The sequence below is a fragment of the Colias croceus genome, chromosome 27, assembly GCF_905220415.1.
Source record: "Colias croceus chromosome 27, ilColCroc2.1".
NCBI lineage: Eukaryota > Metazoa > Arthropoda > Insecta > Lepidoptera > Pieridae > Colias > Colias croceus.
Genome location: NC_059563.1, coordinates 498,613 through 521,883, shown reverse-complemented (window position 1 = coordinate 521,883; position 23,271 = coordinate 498,613). Strand labels below are relative to the sequence as shown.

The 23,271-nt window shown below is 31.6% G+C and overlaps 1 protein-coding gene and 1 long non-coding RNA gene across 2 annotated transcripts in view; one reads left to right on the top strand and one right to left on the bottom strand.

Annotated features, from left to right (window-relative positions):
* The window catches only part of LOC123703880 (thyroid receptor-interacting protein 11-like), a 57,780-nt gene extending 48,765 nt beyond the window's left edge, over positions 1–9,015 (top strand). The window contains exons 6-9 of the mRNA XM_045652062.1: positions 4,040–4,243; positions 6,731–6,875; positions 7,598–7,800; positions 8,187–9,015. Coding sequence (XP_045508018.1) covers positions 4,040–4,243; positions 6,731–6,875; positions 7,598–7,800; positions 8,187–8,401 — 767 coding nt within the window. The 3' untranslated portion in view covers positions 8,402–9,015. The remainder of the gene's footprint in view (positions 1–4,039; positions 4,244–6,730; positions 6,876–7,597; positions 7,801–8,186) is intronic.
* A 12,937-nt stretch (positions 9,016–21,952) lies between these two features.
* On the bottom strand, positions 21,953–22,757 carry LOC123703812. Its single transcript, XR_006753049.1, has 2 exons — positions 22,677–22,757; positions 21,953–22,579 (listed from the first exon to the last, which is right to left on the bottom strand). It is a non-coding gene; the product is annotated as an uncharacterized LOC123703812 (long non-coding RNA).
* Between the last annotated feature and the right edge of the window lie 514 nt (positions 22,758–23,271).

Here is a 23,271-nt window from a genome sequence, read left to right as displayed (position 1 = left end):
ACGTGGCAAGGACGCGACAATTCCCTACGCGGGAACGTTGCAGGTATGTAGAAGCTTTCTAAACGGAACGTAGCAGTAGTATAACACTACTCCCTCAGCGGAAATGTAGCACCCCGGTTTGGGGTTAGGTATAACACACAATCATTACATGTTGGAACGTTGAAAACGACTTTTACGTAATTTATACAATAATATACCGTGAAAGACAATAGTTGGACAATAGACATTTGCATAAAATATGAATCGTTAATTATTGTAGATAAAAATTACTTTGATAGATAGTGTATAGTGACAAACAACCTGTCATCAAATATACACTTAAAATATTTAGATAAATAATAAAGGTCAATTTCAAGACGAACATTTAATGTAAAATAAAAAATGGCATATATACCACACCATACCGCAAATATTGGTATATATTGGTATATGTAAGTACCGTGCATGGTAAAATCATACACCATGTGCATCTAGTTATTACTATATTAATAACGTCTGTTTTTAATTTAAAACACCAATTTTATTATAGATGAGAAAATCAGCAACACAAACACCAACATGAATAGTATTATAAAAGTCAATACACTAATAATCTTATTTACAAGTTTAAAAAGTTATTAAGAATTTAATAAGATTTACAACGTAGTAATTCATATAAAATCCAAGTTTTAATGGTGGTTTGTAAGACTGGTCTGATTTCATATTCATAAAGTACTTAGTTACGTATGTACCTACACCTTTAAAAGCTCATCTTTTGAACATTAAATATCGCACGCATTAACAACGCTGCGATAAAATAATGGATATCGTACTAGATTGAAAATAAAAAGATTATCAATTAAGAAAAACGTTAAAGATTTCTTGCCAAAGCAAAAAAAAAAAAAAATGTATTATCGCGAAAAGTTCACCATTCGTGCCTTAGTCAGAATATAAATTCCAAGTAATAGTGAGTGGTAGTGGTATTGATTTCGAAATACAAAATTGAATATTGTTTTGTACATTCAAGTTAATTAATTTATGCAAATACTTATATAGTTATAGGTAACAAAGTTTTTATTGATTGTTACAGTTAAATTTGTATTATTGATTGTTACAGTTAACATTGTACAGTTAAAAAAAAAAAAAATTATGTATCCAACTACTTATTTTCAGACCATTAATGTGTGATTAATGTCTAGCCAATAATTATTGTCATTAAGTTATCTTCTTCTTTTTCAAGTGGCTATTAAGTTGTCAGTAATACAAATACAAATGTTATCATAAGCACAGACTAATAATAATATACTACGTATACATCATAAGTAACAAATAAAATAAAAAATAAAAATGTCTTCAACAAAATGATACATTGTGATTCGTTTTAGGTACGTTACATTAAAATTAAATTTTAAATATGTGTTATTAATGTAATAACCATACAATGAACAACACCGCGTGTGTGTTGAGGTTACAAATATAAAATAAAATAAAAGTAATAATTAATCACGCTTTACTAAGATATAATAATATATTCATTATTGTATTGTCAATAAATTGTTGTAATATTGTCACTGAAGTTAAATCTGTACGGTTTGGATAGGTCATTGGCGAATCGAAAAGAATCGGTTGCATACAGTCATACGAACACACAGGTGAAGCTAAAAGCGGTTCAATAGTCAATGTCACAATAAACTACTATGATATTGTACTGTTGCAGAGCAAGCTCCACAATGCCTATAATTCTGTCAGAGTGGTTTATACCCGAAAGCTGTTTGTATTTAAATAATTGATAATAATTATGAACCTTAACATTGTAATACATGTGACATTTTAATATTGCGTGACCTATCGGAATTTATAAAATTAGGAATTCAAATGCGAACCATAAATGCATGTTTCTGTATGAATTAAATATTTTTAATGCGCTATAAAAAAAAGGCTGCCACTTTCTAGCCTCTAAACTATCACCAAAAATATATCATAAATCACTTTATTGCGATATGAAAGAGAGACGGACAAACAAAGAAATAAACAAATCTTCCCTGTGCCTAAGGATCATATTATGATAACTTGTTGTTGCTTAAATAAGAATAAATAATGAACCAATTAATATGTTTGGTTAAAATTTTGCCGTATAATATTTATTATATTATTTACGGTACAGATATACATATTATAATACATTCCGATTTTATTAGGCATATTGAAATTTAATTAAAATTGGAACATATATTCATGTTTTAGTATCGAAGTACATATATACAGAATATAGATAATAACCGAGCATTTAAGTATGTACCTAGTCTATAGGCATTTTACTTGGTAATAATTGTACCGAAGTTTTACTTAGATTGTTACTAATCCAATTATAAGGTCTTTTGCAGCTATTGTTTAATAATAATTTTAATACGTGGGAAAACAGTGGTTACTTAAATGGTGCAGATGCCGGTGCAGGTAAAGTGAATTAAATTTTGCGTCAGAAGAAGCAGCATTCACCTCTTCTAAATGACCTGGAGTGCGTCATGATAAATAGTGAGGAAAAAGACAGATGATAACCTATGTTAGTTCCACATCAACAAAGTAGTGCAATAGTCATGTAAGGAAAAAATAAAACAGGTTAAGTACAGTACCTACAGGTACAGTACAGGATTTAGTCAAAAGTATAGTTAAGTTACAGAAGGAACATAGCTCAAACATTATACCTTACATATACAGTAAGTTACTGAAAACGATTTCGTTCCATTGGTTATTAAATAAATAATGACTTAATAAATTTAAATATAAGTTTACAACTTATTCATGATAGATTGTCGTATACTTAAATAAATTGCCATTATTGTTATTATAAATACCTATGTAAGATTTTACATTTCTATGATTTTGAAGGAGCAACTATGCCTATATATTCTTGTCGGCTCTTCTCTGTCGAGACGGCTTTCCGAACCAATGGTAAATTCATATTTTTTCCTTATACTGACGATTTTAAAACGTTTCCGGACGAAGTCTGGTTGATGAATGAAGGTTTGAGTTTGAAAAATTATTGATATCGATTTTAATACATATATTGTAAAAATATAATCATTTTTACAATATATGTATTAAAATCGATATCAATAATTTTTCAAACTCAAACCTTCATTCATCAACATACATACATATTAGTATTAGAATATACATATACGTATTGGAAAAAAAAAATGAAAAGGAGAGATGTTGCATATAGATAGAATTATATTACTAGGCCAGGTGACACATTCTACTCTATCGCTGGTATGGGCGGACGTGTCCCTGAGTTGTGTGTATTAACTGATACTGGTGTTTAGGTTATGGACTAGCATACCCGAATGGAACATAATATTTTATTTTATTTAATAAAATTAATTGAAAAGAATTAAAAATTTCTAAAATAAAGGAGGGATGTAGTGTATGTGAGTGAAAGAGAGGGAAGTATTATGTCATCTCTTGCGCACATGCAACGGTGACACCGCTCACACAGCTCAGTTGGCTGCAGGCGGTCGGAGTGAGAGGACGTGTGCGTCTAAGAGCCGATAATAGGGAAGGACATACACTACAGACTGCTAGTCAAAGCATTTCGCCCGCGTAGTCAAAGGAAACCCCGCATAGTTCCCGTTCCCGTGGGATTTTCCGGATAAAACTATCCTATGTGTTAATCCAAGATATCCTCTATGTGTGTATAAAATTTCATGAAAATCGGTGAACAGCTCTTGCACGAAGCAGTAACAAACAAACAAATTTTTGTATAAATATTAGTAGGATTGTAAAGATGACTTTGTTTACTTGTTTGTTTGAATGAGCTAATCACAGTCACTACTGTTTCGAATTGAAAGTTCTTTTTGTATTTCAAAATAAGGAGAAATGATTTTGGATCCCGCGTCATATATTTTTTAATATTTAAATTGCTCCATATTTTAAAGTTGCATTGAATGCTATAAATATAAGACAAAAAAATAATAATTGCATAATACAACGTAACCTTGCCAATGTGCATAATGAAATTCAAACGATATCTATTGTTTAAATTCTAATTTCTATTTTCCAGATAAAGAACGCGACATACACGCGGCCACAGAGAAAATAAGAAACAAAATGGAAGACATAAAACGTCAAAATTTAGGTTTACAAGATGAAATTGCAAGGCTAAAAGGCAAATTAGAAGAATCTATAGCTGGCTTACAAGCTGCGACGAGATTAGGTGATCAAGTTGAAACAAAAACTGCACAAATCAATGATTTGAAGGAACAAGGTAAATTGCATGTAATATTTACTTACAATAGACTATAAATTTTATTGAATTAAAGATAATGTCTATTTATGAAGTAGATTTAATTAAAGATTGTGATGTACATTTATTATTTATAGCGTATTATTAGTTTTTTGCAAGTTATGTATAAGGTATGAATTGCAGTTTTTAAATACACTTTGTGTTACGTAGTAATTTTACATTTGATGATGCATATAAGATTGAAAATTTGTCATTTGTCTTCATATTAGATTGAATTGAATTTATTTGGCTTTGTAATACGTTTGTTTAAAGAGTTGTTATATTATAATTATGTTGAGTGATTTTGTTAGTGGATATTATCAAATAGCTATAACATCTGCCCGGTGCCTGGCTAAATATCAGCTGGTAATTCTGGGCTAGTCACATCCCAGGCTACCAGTTGGTATACAGTTAGATACTGTACAGCTACAATATAATAGAAACTAGAATGTTTGACACTTGCGAGTAGCGACACATGTAAGTTTTCATATATAGACGATGTTGTTGTTTTGCTTTCGTGTGTCCGTTTTGAGTTACATTCGTGTTTGTCTCGTATAGTTTCATTGATGCTTTATGATTTTTGCGTTTGATATTTTGATGTTGTTTAATTTTTTACGTTAATTTACTTGTGTTATGCTGCGATTAAATTTTATATCAATGGGTGCTTTTACTTCTTTATCGCGTATTGGTTGTCATGTGATTTTTATTATTTGCGAAATTTAATGGCAGTTTTAAGAGAATTAAGCGCTTTAACAGCAGTATATTGAAGATCGAGCTTGCACGTACTTCGGTCTAATCTCATTTGGTAACTGTGAGGTTTAGACGCCGAGTCAAATGCGCAATATATGAAATGTACTGTCGTTTGATTCGTGCACTCAGATTACCATATGGGGTTTGATTGAGGGTCGTTGTTTTACATCGTGACGTCCTGTTATCATTTTGTTTTTTTTTTTGCCTGTGATTTTTTGTTGTTGTTTGATGAAACTTCTACAATTTTTTTGTATTGTACAAAGTTATGTACAATTTTGGTATTGATATTTTATTTGAATTACATTTGATGTCGCGTTAGATATTTTTCGAACTTCTTGACACATCGTAATATAGTTTACCTTTTTATTTATTTTTTTATTGCACCAGTTTCTATATATTTTTCTTATTTCATAAATCAAATTTGTAGAAGTTTCATCCCATTGTTTCATATAGCACTTGTTACGTAAGCATTGCACACTGTATGTCGTATTACATTCGAAGCATCTATTTCTGGAGTGTTGTCGTTTACAACGTGTATCTGTGAAATCGATGTTATCGATGTTTTTTCCTCCCTCCAGTAGAAGCGTTTAGAAGACACCAGACGCGGCATTGTCTCTGAGTATTACTTCAGGTACTGGCGATTTAATTGGAAAAAGGGAAAAGGAGATATTGGCTTATTTAATTACGCCATCTATTACACTTGATTCATCAATTTTATATGTTGTTGATGCTATTTTGTTAGTTGCAGTATTTACAGTACTTAAACGTCAAAGATGATCGTAATTAATAAAATGTTATGAGTCTTATTCGGATCATAAAATTTTATTTATCCAGACATCTTTTTGACGGGTACATTGTTTAAAAAGGTCATGCTGATAAGTGCCATCAAAAATGAAGAGTCGATAACAAATCTTTGACTCTTTTGAATATCTTTAAAAAGACTTTTGTACAATCCTTTCCTTTTATTAAAAAGGTGTACTCAGAAGTGTATTATTATTGTTTAGTATTATTGGTGGATCAAGTTTAGCCAAGTGGTTACAATTAAATGGTCAATACTCTAATATCTCTACCCAGTGGCTGAATAATACTTTGAGATCGTGTGCGCTTTGTCGTCGAGCTGCGTAGTGCATGGTGAGAGTAGTATAGAAGGTATTTTTGTACTTTTTTATTGTTTTTTATAGATTGAGAATTTGTTAAGAGGTTATTTGATTTGTAGTATATATAAAAGAGCATCTTTATTTGAGTTTATTAATGAGAAAATAGAATTAGTTTCATCGTCTTTTTTAGTATATTAATTGCGTATTTTTTGTAAACCTGATTCAAATATAGAAAGATTTGTGTACATTGATACTTTTTTATTAATTCATTGTGTTCAAAATTAGCAAAGTAAATGCATCTAGTACATCTTGTGTGATGGAATTAATGTAAAATTGGTCTACCTAATGTTACTTTTGTAGGCAATTGTATAAAAAAAATTAGATAGTATATAAAATGAAGTACTTAATATAGAGTAAGTACTTAATAATCAATCAGCAACTTTTAATATTCATTAGTGCCGAAAAACTACTTTCAATGGAAATAAGAAACTATAAATTTATCAAAAAAGATATCGTTCCTTCCGTCATTTTATAAAATATCTGTCATTATGTAAATTATTTAATTTGTATGAAATCTCAAAAATATGCGGGTAGTTTTAACTTTCTCTAACCAAAATTCCAGTACGTACCTTACAAACGTCCGTAGCTGCCGCGGAAGAGAGGTACTACAACGCGATATCGAACCAGCAGGATAGAGTTGACAAGAATCTCGTGAAAAACCTGGTGGTTAACTATGTATTGACGGCCGGACAGAGCAGTACTAATAGGTATGGTATTTATTTATTTATTTATGTAACACAACATCATATTACATATATCTTTTTTATTGAGATTTAAACTATTTTTGATAAGTCTTTGATAACATAAAAAGCATGTAAATTATTTTTCTATAAAGTTATATTATAGTAAATTAGTATAAGTCTGATAACATAAGTTTGGGGTTCTTCTCGTGGTCTCATTTTGATGAAATGTTGTTGTAAGGAAATGATAGTAAAAAGACATGTACAATTTCTATTTTTTCATATATATAGACAATGGTCTTGCTACAACGCTCATTTGAAAATATATTGTCTCTTGAAAATAAGAATATTAAAGAATAACGATTAAAAATGTTTTTAATCCATAATATATGCACCTTTTAAGTTTTTCAAATGATTTCGATGACATTATGATATAAAAATTTACGATGAAATATATTAACCTACTCTTAATCTAATGAACTTTTACAATTTTTTTTTATATTATTATATTTTGACGTGACAACGTCTTATAAATTGGTTTGCCGGGTGACATTTCAAGAAAGTGCGTTACGCTCCGCTCACGTTATGCGCTCACAATGAGAGCGAGTGAGAGGCACGCGTCCCTTCCACTCGGGCATGGTTAGCCCCCCTAAGAGCGAGAGAGACAGACATAAAAAGTCGTTGTCACGTCAAACTTTCGCCCGTATACCGACTTTACAGGCAACCAATTTTTTTTTTTCTTATTTCAGAACGCAAATCCTACGCATTCTATCTACAGTATTAGATTTCAACCAGAAAGAGTGTGAAAAGCTAGGTCTAGCTCGATCAACTAATACAACTGATAGTTTAGCGGCCGAGTTTGTTAAGTTTTTACAAACCGAGTCCACCCCGCGACCGGCTTTACCGGATATGATGGGGTTGAGGGCGGGGTCGAGAAAGAGTTCTACTGTTGGTGAGTGTCGTTATTAATATGAAAGTTAGTTTGTTTGATAAAATTTTATATTTTTACAAAAATATAAATTGTGATTGTAAAAATGTATGTAATGTCATAACAAAAATCCGAAAAAATCGAATAATCCATTTTTTTCTATTCTTGAATATTTTTAACTAAACTATACATAATTTTGTCTTTTAAACTCTGGTTAACCCGGGGCGGCTAGTATGTATTTGCATATTTTTGTTTGTATATCTTGCATAATGAATGATTGAATGAACACTATATTATTCACAATTAAGATAAAAATTACATTACAGACCTATCCATAATGCCAGTTTTGCCAAAAAAATTATTCGTCCGTTTTAATTGAATATGATATATTTTTATTTTTATTTCCACAGGCCCCCATCCAACATTAGACCCTGGCCACCGACGCAACCCGTCCACGGGTTCCAACAACTTGCTATTCCAAAATCTGGATTCCATGGAAACAGCGTCACAAAAGTCCACAGAATCAGAATCCAGAATTATTCCAATTAATACATTGGAAACTGGTATAAATCAGACGAGAAACAACGAAGGCGCCATCTTGAAACACGTTTTGAAAGATATGTAGAGAAAACGTGTCAGAAGTGAAACTTCTTTGGCAAGTAAATACCAAAATCGTCGGCGTCCATGACGTGACGGTATTGCCATGACGCGACCTTGAAATTTTACTCTCAACGCGCCTAAAGAAGTTTCACTTCAAAAACGGATTTAAATCCCGATTCATTTCAGTCACATATCAATCTGATGATATCTATCGTTTAAATTTCCTTAATTTTATACTTAGGAAATAAATCGGGGTTTAAATCCGGTTTAACATGTAGCCTATATGTTAACATTTGTAATATATTAAATATGTTTTTGTCAATAGAGTTTATTTTATCGCATGAGGGTAGATACATGAAAGTGAAACTACTTGTAAAAGAAGCTTTAATGGAATGAAAATAAGGTTGAATTTTCAATAGCGTGCTTTACTTAATCTAAATATTCATCTACGCGAATCTAATTTACTATTTTTTCGCTATGAATCTGTTATTTTTTATATTTTAAAGTTTTTAATAAAAATTGTTCCTTCAAAACGGAATTTACAATTTAAAAAGTACCCTATTTTTAGTTTTCGTAAAGTACTCTATTTCGTTTAGAATGGTAATAAACTCAAGATTAATTCTGTTTTATTAAACGTCGTTTTAAGGCCGTGTACGCGGTCCGTGCGCTGTTTGGCTCAAATATGTGATTTTTCAAACCAGATTGTCCATCAACCACTTATCTTACAAACATATGAATTACTAATAATTTTAGGAAATTTTATTGTCTATATAGTTAGTTAAGAGTTTTTTTCAATTAATACAGTATTTGTGAATACCATCAAGATAACTGAGCCGATGATTACTTGATTTCGCTTTTAGTGTCAATTTCGAAGCTAAAAATATCTGAAATCGCTGACAGATCTAACACACAATTTTTTTTAACTAACTGCAAAAATCCTTATTAAAATAGTTAGTTAAAAGATTTTTTTATTTTGGACTCCTAACTTACGAAATTAAAATCCGAACAATGTGAATTTTTTTAGAAATTATAGTCGACAAAATGATTATTTTCACCAAGATATTTGACTTAGTTTAATATAATTTTTACATATTGCAATAAAAGAACGTCTTACTTATAAGATAAAATTTAAAAAATCAACTAAGGTACCTCTATTATTTTTCTACAATTTTTTTTAAAGTACTATAAAACACTGCGCGCGACCCGATTAAAATCAGTCGGCAGCGAGCCTTTCCAGAGAGAGGACATGTTGCTCGGCGCTCTCCTGTGGACTTATGCTGTTCATAGTAAAAGGATAGCGCAAGCCGCGATCTATCGTAATAGATCGCGGAGATTTTGACTTGCGTTAAATTGAATAAGCCCTCTTAAATTAAAACGTGGATTAAATTATTAACTTAGTTTTTTCAATTAATTGTCAAATGTGCATTAGGTTTTTCAGTAAATAATTTTTATAAACAAGGCAGTTTTGAAAGTGTTGGAACAATCGGGTCTTAGGCATTTATGAGCAAGTAGAAAATGGCGGATATTTTCATAGAAATGTGTAAAAAATATTTTATAATTTAAATGCTGTGTCAACCCTAGCCATAGTAGGCACGAAATTATTGTAAAAATGCCTTTAGGGTTGTCACTGTTAAATAATGTTTTATATTTTATTTGTGTATATTATAACTGCATTTTAATAAAGTGCAATAGATTTTAATTGTGTTTATTTTTTAAATCATTAAAAAATCGACTAAAATTAATTTTCTTTTGCCTAAATATTAATATAATTATAATAATTCTATGATAATACGGCGAAATTGTGATGTTTAGCAATAAAATGTATAAATGATGCTTTTGGTAAATAAAATATATACGGCCTTACTAATAAAAAGTTAAACAATAGATAAATTTCTACGATTTTCTACCATAGCTGTGTCCTGCTCTTGCTCACATGAAACGTCAATCATAAAAAAAATGTGTGCATGTACACACGTAAGAAGTGAAACTTCTTTATGACCTTATTTTCAAAAAATAATTTACTATATGCAACTTTAAAGAAATACGTCTAATCACGCGTGGTAGGGATAAGAAAAAGATGGCGCGTAACGGAAAAATGTCACGCGTAACGAAAAAATGTTACACAAAATTTTTTTTCCAACCCCGATAAAGAAGTTTCACTTCAAAAACAAGACAGGTTATTGCAATAACTAATCCATTGCATAGCGAATGGGTAACATTTTGTTAGTAAGACCGTTAGTTATAGAAAACTATATTATTTATATAGTTCATGAATAATGTATTGATAATGAAATAAATTAAATATTATGAATAAATCGTTGTTTTATTTTGTTTAATATCCTAAGAAAGATATGCTCTTGGTACATTGATTGAACAATTATGGCGTCTTGGGTTCGAGTCCCGGGGCAAAAAATGTTACGGTATGGCAGGACACAGGCTGATCATTTTAAAACATCAATACTAATATTATAAAGCTGAAGAGTTTATTTGTTTGAACGCGCTAATTTTAGGAACTACTGGTCCGATTTGAAAAATTCTTTCGATGTTAGATAGCCCATTTTTATCGAGGAGGCTATAGGTTATATATCACCACGCTAAGACTAAGGGCGCGTTTATATGACATGGAATGTTACCGCGCGGCGAAAGTACGGTGACCGCGCGGCGGCCGCGCTCGTCGTCTAACTGCAGCCTAATAGGAGCGAGCAATGCGGGTGAAACCGTGGATCTTTAAAGAAAATCATGATGACATATGAATTCTCTTTTAGGGTGCTTTTCCACCAATAATGTGCGAGCATGTGTAGCGAGGAATGTTTTTGTTAATAACCAATAGTATCGCTTCATTTTAAATGACCCACCCACCCTTAGGCACTTATTATATTATTGCGTATTGTCCTCGATAAGACATTAAACTGTCGTACACTTTTCAAGTGTAAAGGCTCACTAGAGCTGCGAGGTAGTATCTCGCTAAGGTCTAGTGGGTAAAGTGACATCAGCGCGAGATGTTTACTTAGAGCGGTAGCGGAGGAGTGCCTTTAGGGTACCAACGGTGACGTTCACAGGCCGAGTCAGCAGGCTTATTGCGCACCCATCAACACGCACTGGACCAGCGTGATGGGTTATTATCTGTCCGAACCTCTTCCCTCATATAAACATATACTTAATTCAAAAAATATGGCAGATTGGAGCAAAATTGCTCAAAATAGGGAGAAATGGATTGAGGGAAGAGAGGCCTTTGCTCAGCAGTGGGACAGCCATGGCTCATAATAATAATAATAAACTTTCTGTATCAAAATTGATCGTCGCATTTTTTGCATTAATACTGTCGTTAAGAAAGACGAGGGATATTGGCAATTTATATTAAAAAAAAATTAGCAGTCAATCCTACTTTATTGAGAGAATTGAAAATATTTTTCCAAAACTGTTACAAGAACACAGTCAATATAAATTAATGAAATTAATGACGTCATTTACATCGATCTATATTTCTTTTTCTAATACTATGTTCTCAATGTATTTTCATCATTTACATTTTTTGCGATCGATCTATGTTTCTTTTTCTATTACAATGTACTCAATGTTCATTCAAACATCAGGCGCGCCAACTTCATTCTTGTTGGAATTTTCAGTCCGAAATCAGTAATTTCGTGTAAAAATGTCGAATTATAGTTATTCGGCAGTTATGCACGTAAAACATTTCGGCATTCATTTCTATTTATATGATTTCTATTATTAGGTACTTTCGTTTCACATGGTAACAATTATATTTAGAAAATCATATTTTTCAAATAAATATAACCTATTTAGTATTTTATTGTGTTTTATACCCTAGCTGTGCCCCGCGGTTTAACCCGCATTGCTCCGCTCCTGTTGGTCTTAGCGTGATGATATAATAGCCTTCCTCGATAAATCGGCTATCTAACACCGATAGTATTTTTCAAATTGGACCAGTAGTTCCTGAGATTAGCGCATTCAAACAAACAAATATTCATGTTATTATTTTACCACACGTTTCGAACACGAACAGCGAAGTAGTTAATTTCTAAATACGAACATAGATATATGTATAAATACCAGTAGATATATTATGATCTACTTCATTATCTATTTTCTACTTGTGATTAACCTATAATTCGCTATGATTTCCATCGAAAAACAAGTTTTTTATGAATATTCATAAAACATATTTGAATGTAAGTTTAGGAATGTGTTTCAGAATAACTTTAGCATTCTTAATATAACTGAACCATATTTCGTGTTAGAAAATTCCAGTAAAATTTCATCAAGTTAGTAATTGGTTAATAAAATATTTAATTAAGTACTTAATCTGATATATTCATGTTGGAAATGATAAAAAAATGGCTTTCATTCTTTTATCGAAGATTCTATTATAATATTTCAGTACATGTTTAAAAATAAATCCCGATTTAGGGTGCTTATCCACCTACAATGTGCGAGGATGTGTAAGCGAGGAATGTGTTTGAAGATAACCAATAATATCGCATCAAACGCTAAATGCTTCAAACTTCAAACTAAACGAATTGATATGACTGTTTCTTTACAAACACATCCCTCGTTACGCATCTTCGAACATCTCTGGCAAGCCGCAAGCATCCATAGACCCATATATCCTTCTCTCTTTGCTTTAGAATATTTTTATGAAATTATAAAGAAAATGTCTCAGAAATGTTAAACAAGTAGGTATTATTTTATATGCAAGAATTGCATCCCACTAGATAATTATAATATGGTATAATTTTTAACCATTCGCAATCCACATAGCCCATTATTATTTATCTTCTTTTCAGTTTTCAATATAATTTGTAATAAAATAAAAGGCAGCTGAATAGTTTAACTTTGAAAGAAGATAATTATGTCACAATAATTTCTAATTTTGCAAAAAAGGGTGGCTCTACATCTCGAGATATTGCGATAACATTATCAGAATTTTTATGAATATAGCGTTCGAAATAAAACAAATATGTAATTATTTCATTTTATACAAATAATTAATTATTAATTCAAGTTTTGATTGTTATTTGGCGAAGGTTTCATTGTTTTTTTACGTTAGTTCACATTTCATGTTAGAATTTATTTTATAGTTTTCCGACTTATATTTTTATATTTTCAAACATGTACAAGTCATAAAAAAAAGTGTAGGTATGTGTTGTACACACCCTTTTTTTTTGTTAACATGGCAGTTTTTATTGCTGTTAAGGTGTAAAATCAGTTTTGAGAGTGTAGATAATCTTTAGTTAAAGTTAAGATTTACACAAATGATGTAATATCTGTTTATGTACCTTCAATACAGGCTTTGCAATTATTTTCTACTACACAAAAGCAATATTGTTGCTTTCAACTTGATCGAAGTCATTAACGATTATATTCCCAGTGCTTTTAAATGCAAATTAAATGATAAAATTGGCTTTTTTTATTCCCACAATATACCTACTCATTAGAGATAGGAATGTAGCCAAATTTTTTTTTTATAGTAACCCTAGCAATAGGGCTGGCGACTCACTTGGTGGTAGGTGATAGACGCCGGCCGCCGCCCATGACGATCACAGCGTCGGGAACACTGCGATCGTATTGCCGGCTTAAGAAGGATGTTGGGTTTTCAGGAAGGTGTAGGCTCTTTGTTTGAAGGTTCCCATGTCGTACTGGTTGGGGAACAACAATCCCAAAGCTTTCTCATACGTAGGTAGCTATATCATGACCACTTAATTATACAGGGTTAGTTGTAAAACACCGGCAACCTCGCAGGACAAGATAGCTAACATCATAAGCAACAACATTTGTTCTACGACTTTTGATAATTTGTTAGAATTTATTTTCATACAAAAATAAATATTCATTTATTTTTCCGTTTGAATATTATAAACTCTACGCCTCCCAAAAATTACGTAAACAAGAAGCGAACGAGAGGGGGAATCGAACGTCGCGTCGTCTATCCAATAATGAATAGAACATAGACAAATGAACATAGACAAATATTAGGAGAGTACAATAAAAGTTTAAAAAATCATTTAAAAACAATTAGGGTAAACGCAGCTATCAACGACCCATCGAAAATCTGAAGGTATTACCGACCTATAAAAGTAATTCGAAATTTAAACGTTTCCAGAACTATTCTAGCTGTAGGTAGGCAAAGTTATACACGAATGTATTACTTGAGCATCTTATACTTTAACGTTAGAGTGAGTAACTGAGCAAAAAAGAGTTAAAATGCGTAAGTTGCTGCGGGGTAGCGTGGAAGCAGGACGTGTCGTACTGTTCCGTTGTTCCTTCGGGTAAGTACTGTGAGTATCTTTTTAAGACATTTACAAACAAATGACATCTATACTTTAATTTATATTACTAAATGTCAATGCATTTAAGTGTCAACTTTTCATTTCTTACAACATTTTATTAATAAAAAGTAATTTGAAACGATAAAACTTAACATTAAAATGGGACGGTGTTAGCTTCACCAGTTTAAGCCGCGGCAGGTATCAACGACCCGTAAGTCGGCAATGGCAGCAACGTAACTTTTTGTTTTATTTTATTTTATGTTATTATATCACACTAACACAAGTGGTTTTATGGACCAGTTTAAATCTAAGCTATGAGTCTTCATAAAAATCTATTAGCGACTAAACTTTTTTGTCTAGTGTTGTGTCTTTTAGCGTTGTCAATTTATAAAAAGTTATGATATTTTCGAGGATCCCTATCGAATAGTTACAGAAGTAAATCATTGTTTTTTTTTTTTGTTTAAACAATATGCATTTGTTCATATTTTGTATGACATTAATCAATTATAATCTATTTTATAGTCTGATGATCAAATGAATTAAAATAACCATTTTTTTATGGGTCGGTAATACAATTTAGGTTTATACTTACATACTTTAATACCGACCCATGTGGGTCGGCAATAGCAACTATAGGAAGCTATTACCGATCGAATATAGATTGTTTAGTTTCTCATCTACAAATTCAAATTCAAATTGCTTTATTTGCAGAATGTAGAATAAAGATGTTTGTATATACAGATAATATTGATCCTTAAACATTCTGCTCGTAATTGAGCGTGCAAATATATTTTTATTACTTTTATGACATAATAGGTATTAGGTGCCTATTAAAAATTATATTTTTAGGTTAAATTTAAAAAATTAAAAAAAATTATATTTTTAGGTTTTTAGGTTAAATTAACATAAAACATATAATTAGGTATATTTTTTCCAGAAATATGGAGCCACGAAAGCGGCGAAAAGTATTCAGTAAAACACAACTCGCCGAAGCAATCAATCAAATAGCATAACGAAATATCCTAGAGTTTGAAATCCTTAATTTAATATATGTACATATATTAATAGTATTATGTTGATTAATTTAAAAGTTTATAATTATTTAGTTCATTACTAAAAAGTACTCATTTGTTTTATTAAAAATAACTACAATTAAAAAATACGAATATATTTGCATTTTTATTTCATTTTATTAAGATCGGTAATCATCATCATCACTAGCTTCTATACATTCCATTGCTGGAAAAAGGCTTCCTCTCACATACGAACGGGAATAGCTGCATAAAAATCGTTAATAGCTTCACAGCCGTTTTTATGGGTCGGAAATGAAATTATAAAAAAATGAAATGAAATTATAAATCTTTAGAAGAACCAGTATACTTAAAAAATATGGTTGATTTTGAAATTGCCTTAGAGGGGTCGTTAATACCTGCGTTTACCTTAATTGCGTTATGCCAAAAGTCGTAGAACAAATGTTGTTACTTATGATGTTAGTTAACTTGTCCTGCGAGGTTGCTGGTGTTTTACAAGTAACCCTGTATATGCTATAAGAATAATCCAGATGGGCTACCATGATGTTTTATAACAACAGTATTATTTAGGTACATTACCACTTTTTCATGCTATAATAACTATAAATTAGTTATACCATGATGTCTGGTACACTAGTAGTACAGCAGTAGTATTAATCCCAGTGTGGGACAGTGATGGCGCTAGACGTCTATCTCTGTCATTCTTCCATACTGGAAATAATACTGCTTTAAGACATGATCCTTTGTCAAGCTTAGTTCGAGCGTGACCTAATTCAAGCATGCTCCAACACTAGATATATTAGTGTCCATTTACAATCTTTTTAATTGTTGACTCTTATAGGTCACTATCTGATAACAGTTAACTTATTAAGTCTGTCCTTTTTAACTTAAAATAATTCCTCCCTGTCAGGACTAGAATATCTACGATCTGAGAAATATAAGTCACTATAGGTATAGATTATTTAAGAATGTCTTATATCCGTAATACACATTATGATGTCCGCATCGCGAAATTAATAAACAGAAAACAATAGCGAAATCAAGTTTTAACGCACTCCACTATAATTAAAAGCAAAATTATTCCACCCTGCTTGATTAACTACCACCCTCCACCCTATTTCTTCGCGCGATGGTCAGTACAGTTTTACCTTCTTACAAACCATGTCGCCTTAGAAACTAAGTGCAAAACAAAAATAAACAAATTCTACAGCTTTATCCTGAAAAAACAAGAAAAATAATGCATTTCACGCCGTTCCCGAATTTAAAATCGTTTCAAGTGATGGTGCTAAAATATGATCCATTTAAAATATAACCTCATTCACGCTTTAAAATGTTTGACAGTTCCAATTAAGAACACAAAATGACGTCAGTGACTTTTTTTCGCGCCAAAAAATCAATCATGGCGGCGATATTTCCGGTCGTTTTTTATCTATTCAAAATCAAAATGAAATGACGAAACTGAATTGTGTTTTGGCAAAAATGTGAACTAGTGACTAGATTTTTGGTACTGTGATTTTTTAACTGTGTGTGTGTGTTGTGATGTTTACTGGCTGTGGATTTTTATAAAAAGTTAGTATGATAATAAGTTTATTTGTATATTTATCATCTGCAGAATCAAAAGAGCCTCTGTTCTCATTGGAAGCACATAATTCCTACAATTTATAAGCTAAAAAGCTTTATTAAATGGAACTCTACGTAGAGTTTCTCCGTTTTTCTACTCATGTGGTTTCACACCATAGTTTTCAATGTCGAAAATACATACAAAAAGACTGCCCTTACAAAAAAAAGAAAACTCTTTGTATTAATGCTCTGAAACTATACTTGTACATGACATAAAAAATACACATTTAATTATTATTATTTAATCTCTTTTATAATGAAATCGAAGAATAGGTAGTGGAAACACAACAACATTTATTATCATAATGACATTACAATTACAATACATTTATTATGCGAACGAAGTTCGTGGGTTGTAATCGATTCTTGGCAAAGTAACCACTTCTTATTACAGACTAAAGATAAGAATGACAAAAAACGATCCAGATACTTTCAGCTGTTTAACAATAAACAGCCATGTGAAAACTATAACGTTCATAATATTTGATAGACAAAGAGATAGGTATGTTAAAATGTCTCTTGAAGATGTAGAGACATTATTATTATCATATAACTAGCGGTCCGCCCCGGCTTCGCCCGTGGTACATATGAAAAATAGATGTTGGCCGATTCTCAGACTTACCCGATATGCACAGAAATATTCATGAGAATTGGTCCAGCCGTTTCGGAGGAGTATGCAGACTAACATTGTGACACGAGAATTTTATATATAAGATTTTAATTAATCATTATTTTAGATAAGAAAGAAATGCCTAGGAACTATTCCAGAGTCATATCTACTATGGTATTATAGACAATAGTCGAAGAATTTTGTTATATTCTTTAAATTGCAGTCTTAAATCATTTTTCACGTAAAAAAAATACGTAAATAAGTAAATCAGTTTGATCAGAAGTCGCTTGAATAATTTATAAAAAAGAGACGTGGGATGTCTAATTTATCATTATAATCACTACTATCATAAATGGTTAATTATTTAATACCACAATTACATCATCAGCCCATTTTTGTTAAGATCTTAAACCTGAACCATAAAGATGTCAAATGTCATTGAACTTTATTTTGTTGGACTTCAAAATGTGTAAATTAATCTATTCTAATATTATTAAGCTGAAGAGTTTGTTTGAACGCGCCAATCTCAGAAAATACTGGTCTGATTTGAAACATTATTTCGGTGTTAGATAGCCCATTTATCGAGGAAAGTATCATCACCCTTAGACCAACAGGAGCGGAAAAAAGCTTGTTAAATATATAATCTTTTGCTGAACCATCTACTTCTCAATTGAAGTCACCACTGCGTCATGGCACCTATTATTTGATGTTAACAACGATTCGTGTAAAACACGATAAATAAAGTACCCATTTTAAATTGTCATAAGAGCGCGTGTGCCGAGAACACGTGTCAGAAGTGAAACTTCTTTGGCAAGATTCAAAGACACCAAAATCGTCGCCTTACTCCATGAAACGATTGAAATGTTACTCTCAACGCGCATAAGAAGTTTCACTCAAAACTTTCGGCAATAACGTAGCTTTCTATTGTTGCAAGAATTTTCAAAATCGCTTAAGATATTTTTGAGATTAACCACGACAAACATAAGAATAATTTTTTATAGAGTATATAATATTATTACGTATTCTTTCAGTTTATTGTAGACTAGCTGCTCCGCGCGGTTTCACCCCCGTGGCTCCTCTCCTGTTGCCCGTAGCGTGATGAAATATAGCCTATAACCTTTCTCGATAAATGGGCTATCTAACACCGAAAGAATCGGACCAGTAGTTCCCGAGATTAGTGCGTTCAAACAAACAAACATTAAACTCTTCAGCTTTATAATATTAGTATAGATTCGACAAGGCTATATTCACCACATTTTTTCACAACACATCTATTCAGCGGCATGCAAAATAATGTCATGAATATGTAATGAGTATGAAAACACAATAAATATTATATATTAGTATACTAAAATGCAAAAACTAAATTGCGACTACAACAAAATATGAATAGCAACATGGCAACTTCATTTTATGCTTCTTGTTTATAATAATTGCTTCGATAAATTTATTTATTTACTAGCTTACTGCCCGCGGCTTCGCCCGCTTTCTCTAAAACGATTTGAGATTTAAATTAACCTATCTCTCAAGTTGGATCGAACTGCACATGGTGTGCGAATTTTATTATAATCGGTTAAGTGGTTTAGGAGTCCATTGAGGACAAACATTGTGACACGAGATTTATATATATTAAGAAGAAGATTTATTTATAACACTTTATTGCACAAACTGAATTTTAAATAGATACTTATAAAAGAGCAAATGAATAACAGTATTTCGAGCACACAATGAGTTTGAAAAAGCATTTTTAACGTTTTGTCTCACCTTTTTTTTTAGCGTTGATAAAAAAAACTAAAAAGTTAATTCAATGGGCTATTTCTCGAACAAATACTTCTTATTACATACCTACATGCTCTAGTCTCTACAGTCCAACAGCGTTATTTAGTCCTTAAAAAAGAAAAAGCCTGTGAAACCTACGCTAGTAGCATATCTATTAATGTACTTACTAAAATATGTACAGACCTTCATTGATTTACTTATTATATTTTTTAAATGAACCCTCTAAATTGTCAAGGTCACACGAATCAACTCAAACACAAAGACCGATTTCTCTCTCCAGTCATAAGAAATCCCATACAAAACTGCACAATTAATTAAATACATAGATTTACTCCCACATCAGTTTTTAACGAAGGGCACATGAAGGCGTTAACCCAATAAATTCGTGATTCATACATGACTCATCACTTTATTTAGCATTGAAATTTGTAATTTTATGCAGCTATACAGAATTCTTTTAGTCATGCTTCTAAATGCTTGTAAATTACTAGATTCGCTACGTTTCCAAGATTCAGCCAGAACGCTTCAGGGAATAAATGCAATAAAGACCCTCAAAAAAGGGAAATACCTATGTGCACTTCGAAAGAAATAATATTGTTTTGGCTTTCATTTTTTTAACTTTGGCTAAAACTTTAACGTTAACTTTAATTCTGGCTCTGACTATAACGGGAGACATTCTCACAAAAGAAAGAAATTGCTGATGATTATTTCACAATTTATTACAAATCCTTAAAAATATTATTAACCTACGATTTGAAACAAAATTTATTTACATTTTGGTATCTTTGAACCTTGCGAAAGAAGTTTCACTTCTGACACGTGTGTTCGTCACACACGCTCTTTTTTTAATCAATTTTCATATATTATCACACTGCTCTATCAGACCAATTTTAGTTTCCACCGGGAATCGAATCCTGTATCTTTGCTACCCATTATACACACGGTGTATCTAACAAATTAAAAAGATGATATAACAAGAATTTAACCTATATTCCCCTTGAGCAGAAAAGGAGTTACCATTAATCATAAATTCTATTATCTATATTGGAGTTTAATAGATAGATTGACGTGGCTGATATACGCTTACGAAAGTAAACTATACAAGCTTATAGATGGTCCTAGAGGTGTGAAATATGTGTTCTTATTTGGTTATAGCGAGTGATTTTGCTTGCTTAAAATTCTGTCCTGTTTTCGAAAATGATCATTCAATTCAATTAATATCTACCTATACAAAGTCGGGAGTTAGGATTAGAGGATCAATTTATTTCTGCACATTATCCACATTCCTTATATGCCAAGCCATGTAAGCCTGTAAGACATGATCTAATCATTGCTTTAAAATATCCTAAGTTAATCAATATCATTAGTTAAAAATTAAACCATACTTGACCAGCTTGGTGTTAAAACTCACGTAGGAGAGACTAGAGGCTTAAATGGGGACTGATGAGGATGATGGTGATGATTAGGATGAATAAGAACTATAAAATATTATTTTTGACTGACCGGTTGGCTTGGTTGGTAGTGGCCCTGCCTTCCAAGCCAGAGGTCGTGGGTTCGATTCCCACCCGGGCCAAATATTTGTGTGATGTACATAGGTGTTTGCTCTGTGTCTGGGTGTTAATTATCTATATAAGTATTTGTTTAAAATTATATAAGTATGTATGTTTATCAGCCATCTGGTTTCCATAACACAAGCGAAAGCTTAGTATGGGATCAGATCGTGCCGTGTGCGAAAATTGTCCTGAAATATTTATTTATTTTAACTTCCTTTATTAGATAAGTACCTACATTTACAGATAAAACATTGTCTATTATTATAGTCTGCTTAAAATTAAAAAAATAACATAATAACAACGGAAATAAGCTTCACATTGTTAACAATTGTCTAAAGATATTCGTCACTAACCCAAGGTTAGCGATTAAACAATTTATCTCGATTACGAACGAATCGATCTTGAACTTTTTTACCGTTCTAATTGATTTAACGTTACATAAAAGATTATTGTTATTATCATTGTTATGGTGCTACTGTTTTTTTAAAGTAAAACCTTGGTGGGTGTAAAAAATAACCAGGGTATAAATTAACCTTTCAGCGGTCGCACCCTTGCGCCGAACACAAGCAGTCGCGCGCGGTCTGTGATTCCGCAAATTTAAGTGTCTCGTTTGGGAAAACAAATGAATATTTCGACTTCTTGTATAGCACATGATTAAAAAGAGGTCTTAAACATATGAAATAAAATAAAAACAACTTAATTACTCATTACTTCTTTTATTTGTACTTAATAGAACAAAGGTCTATAAAAACTCAAAATTTTTGACTCTGGGTGGAAATCACCGTTATAAATCAACATTAAACAAAACAAAATGAAATTTTCTTTTTTACAATTAACAATTATAAACTTGACTATAATTATCTTAGAAATAAATCACATTCATCATCAATTGGCACTGTGTAATAGGAACGCTAAAATGACACCTATTTTTGAGATCATTTTACGTAAAGTTCTAGAATAATCTAAATTATAATAAAATGAAATAAAGAAAACATACCTAAAAACTACTAATTTTTGTTTAGAATAACTATAATATACTATTCGTCATTAGTGTCCATAATATCTACTGGAAATGAAAATTCTCGGCATATAACAATCACATGTTCTAGGCACATGTGTTTTCCACATTTGAAACAACTATACTTTGTTTTGCGGTTCTTTTTCACTAAGCTCAGCGTCTGATTGAACACACTCATCCTGTGCTGGTGAAATTTCTATTGGGTCGTCTTCTTGGTCCGAAACGTCATCGAAGACCTCATCTTCTGATTCCACCTCCTCTAACATGCGAGATATTCGACATTCTAAGTCTTCGTAATTCATTGTCTACAACAAAAATACATTTTTAAAACTATACTTTTATATTATTATAGTCTAATGCATAAAAAGTAATAATAAGATACAAAAAACATAAAATATTTACCTCGGCTTCGGTTTAATTGCACTGGATTTTTCTCGAACACAATCGGTCGCGCGCGGAATCTGAGACCGCAAACACAAAAAAGAAAGCACATGTACATGCAAGGAATGTCACAGGGCTACTGATAGGTGCTACCTCACCCCCTCGAAGGTATCACGGAAGCGCAAGCCTCTATTGTTTACAGTTTCAGTAAATTGACTAAAATAAGTTCGTTGCGGACTCAGAGACCGCGCGCGACCGCTGGAAGGTTAAAAATGTAAGCTTCATATTGTAATTATATTAGATAGCAATTACACATGTAAACCACGATAATGATTTAAATAAATTAACCTAACTACTTACCTACTTATTAATAAATTTCATAAGTTAAATATTTATGACTTTGTACATTATTGTAGCAAAAACAAACCAATATACTCCTAATTTTATAAACAAAATATGTAGGTAACAATTACTATAAGTGACTAATATTTCTAATTGTAAATACGAATTTCTTCCGCGAATCGGAATAATATGTGAAAATTACGTGTAGTCCATTATGTAGCGAATATTTCCAGGAATTATTCGTAGAAATAACTTACCTTTTGTATTAAAACGA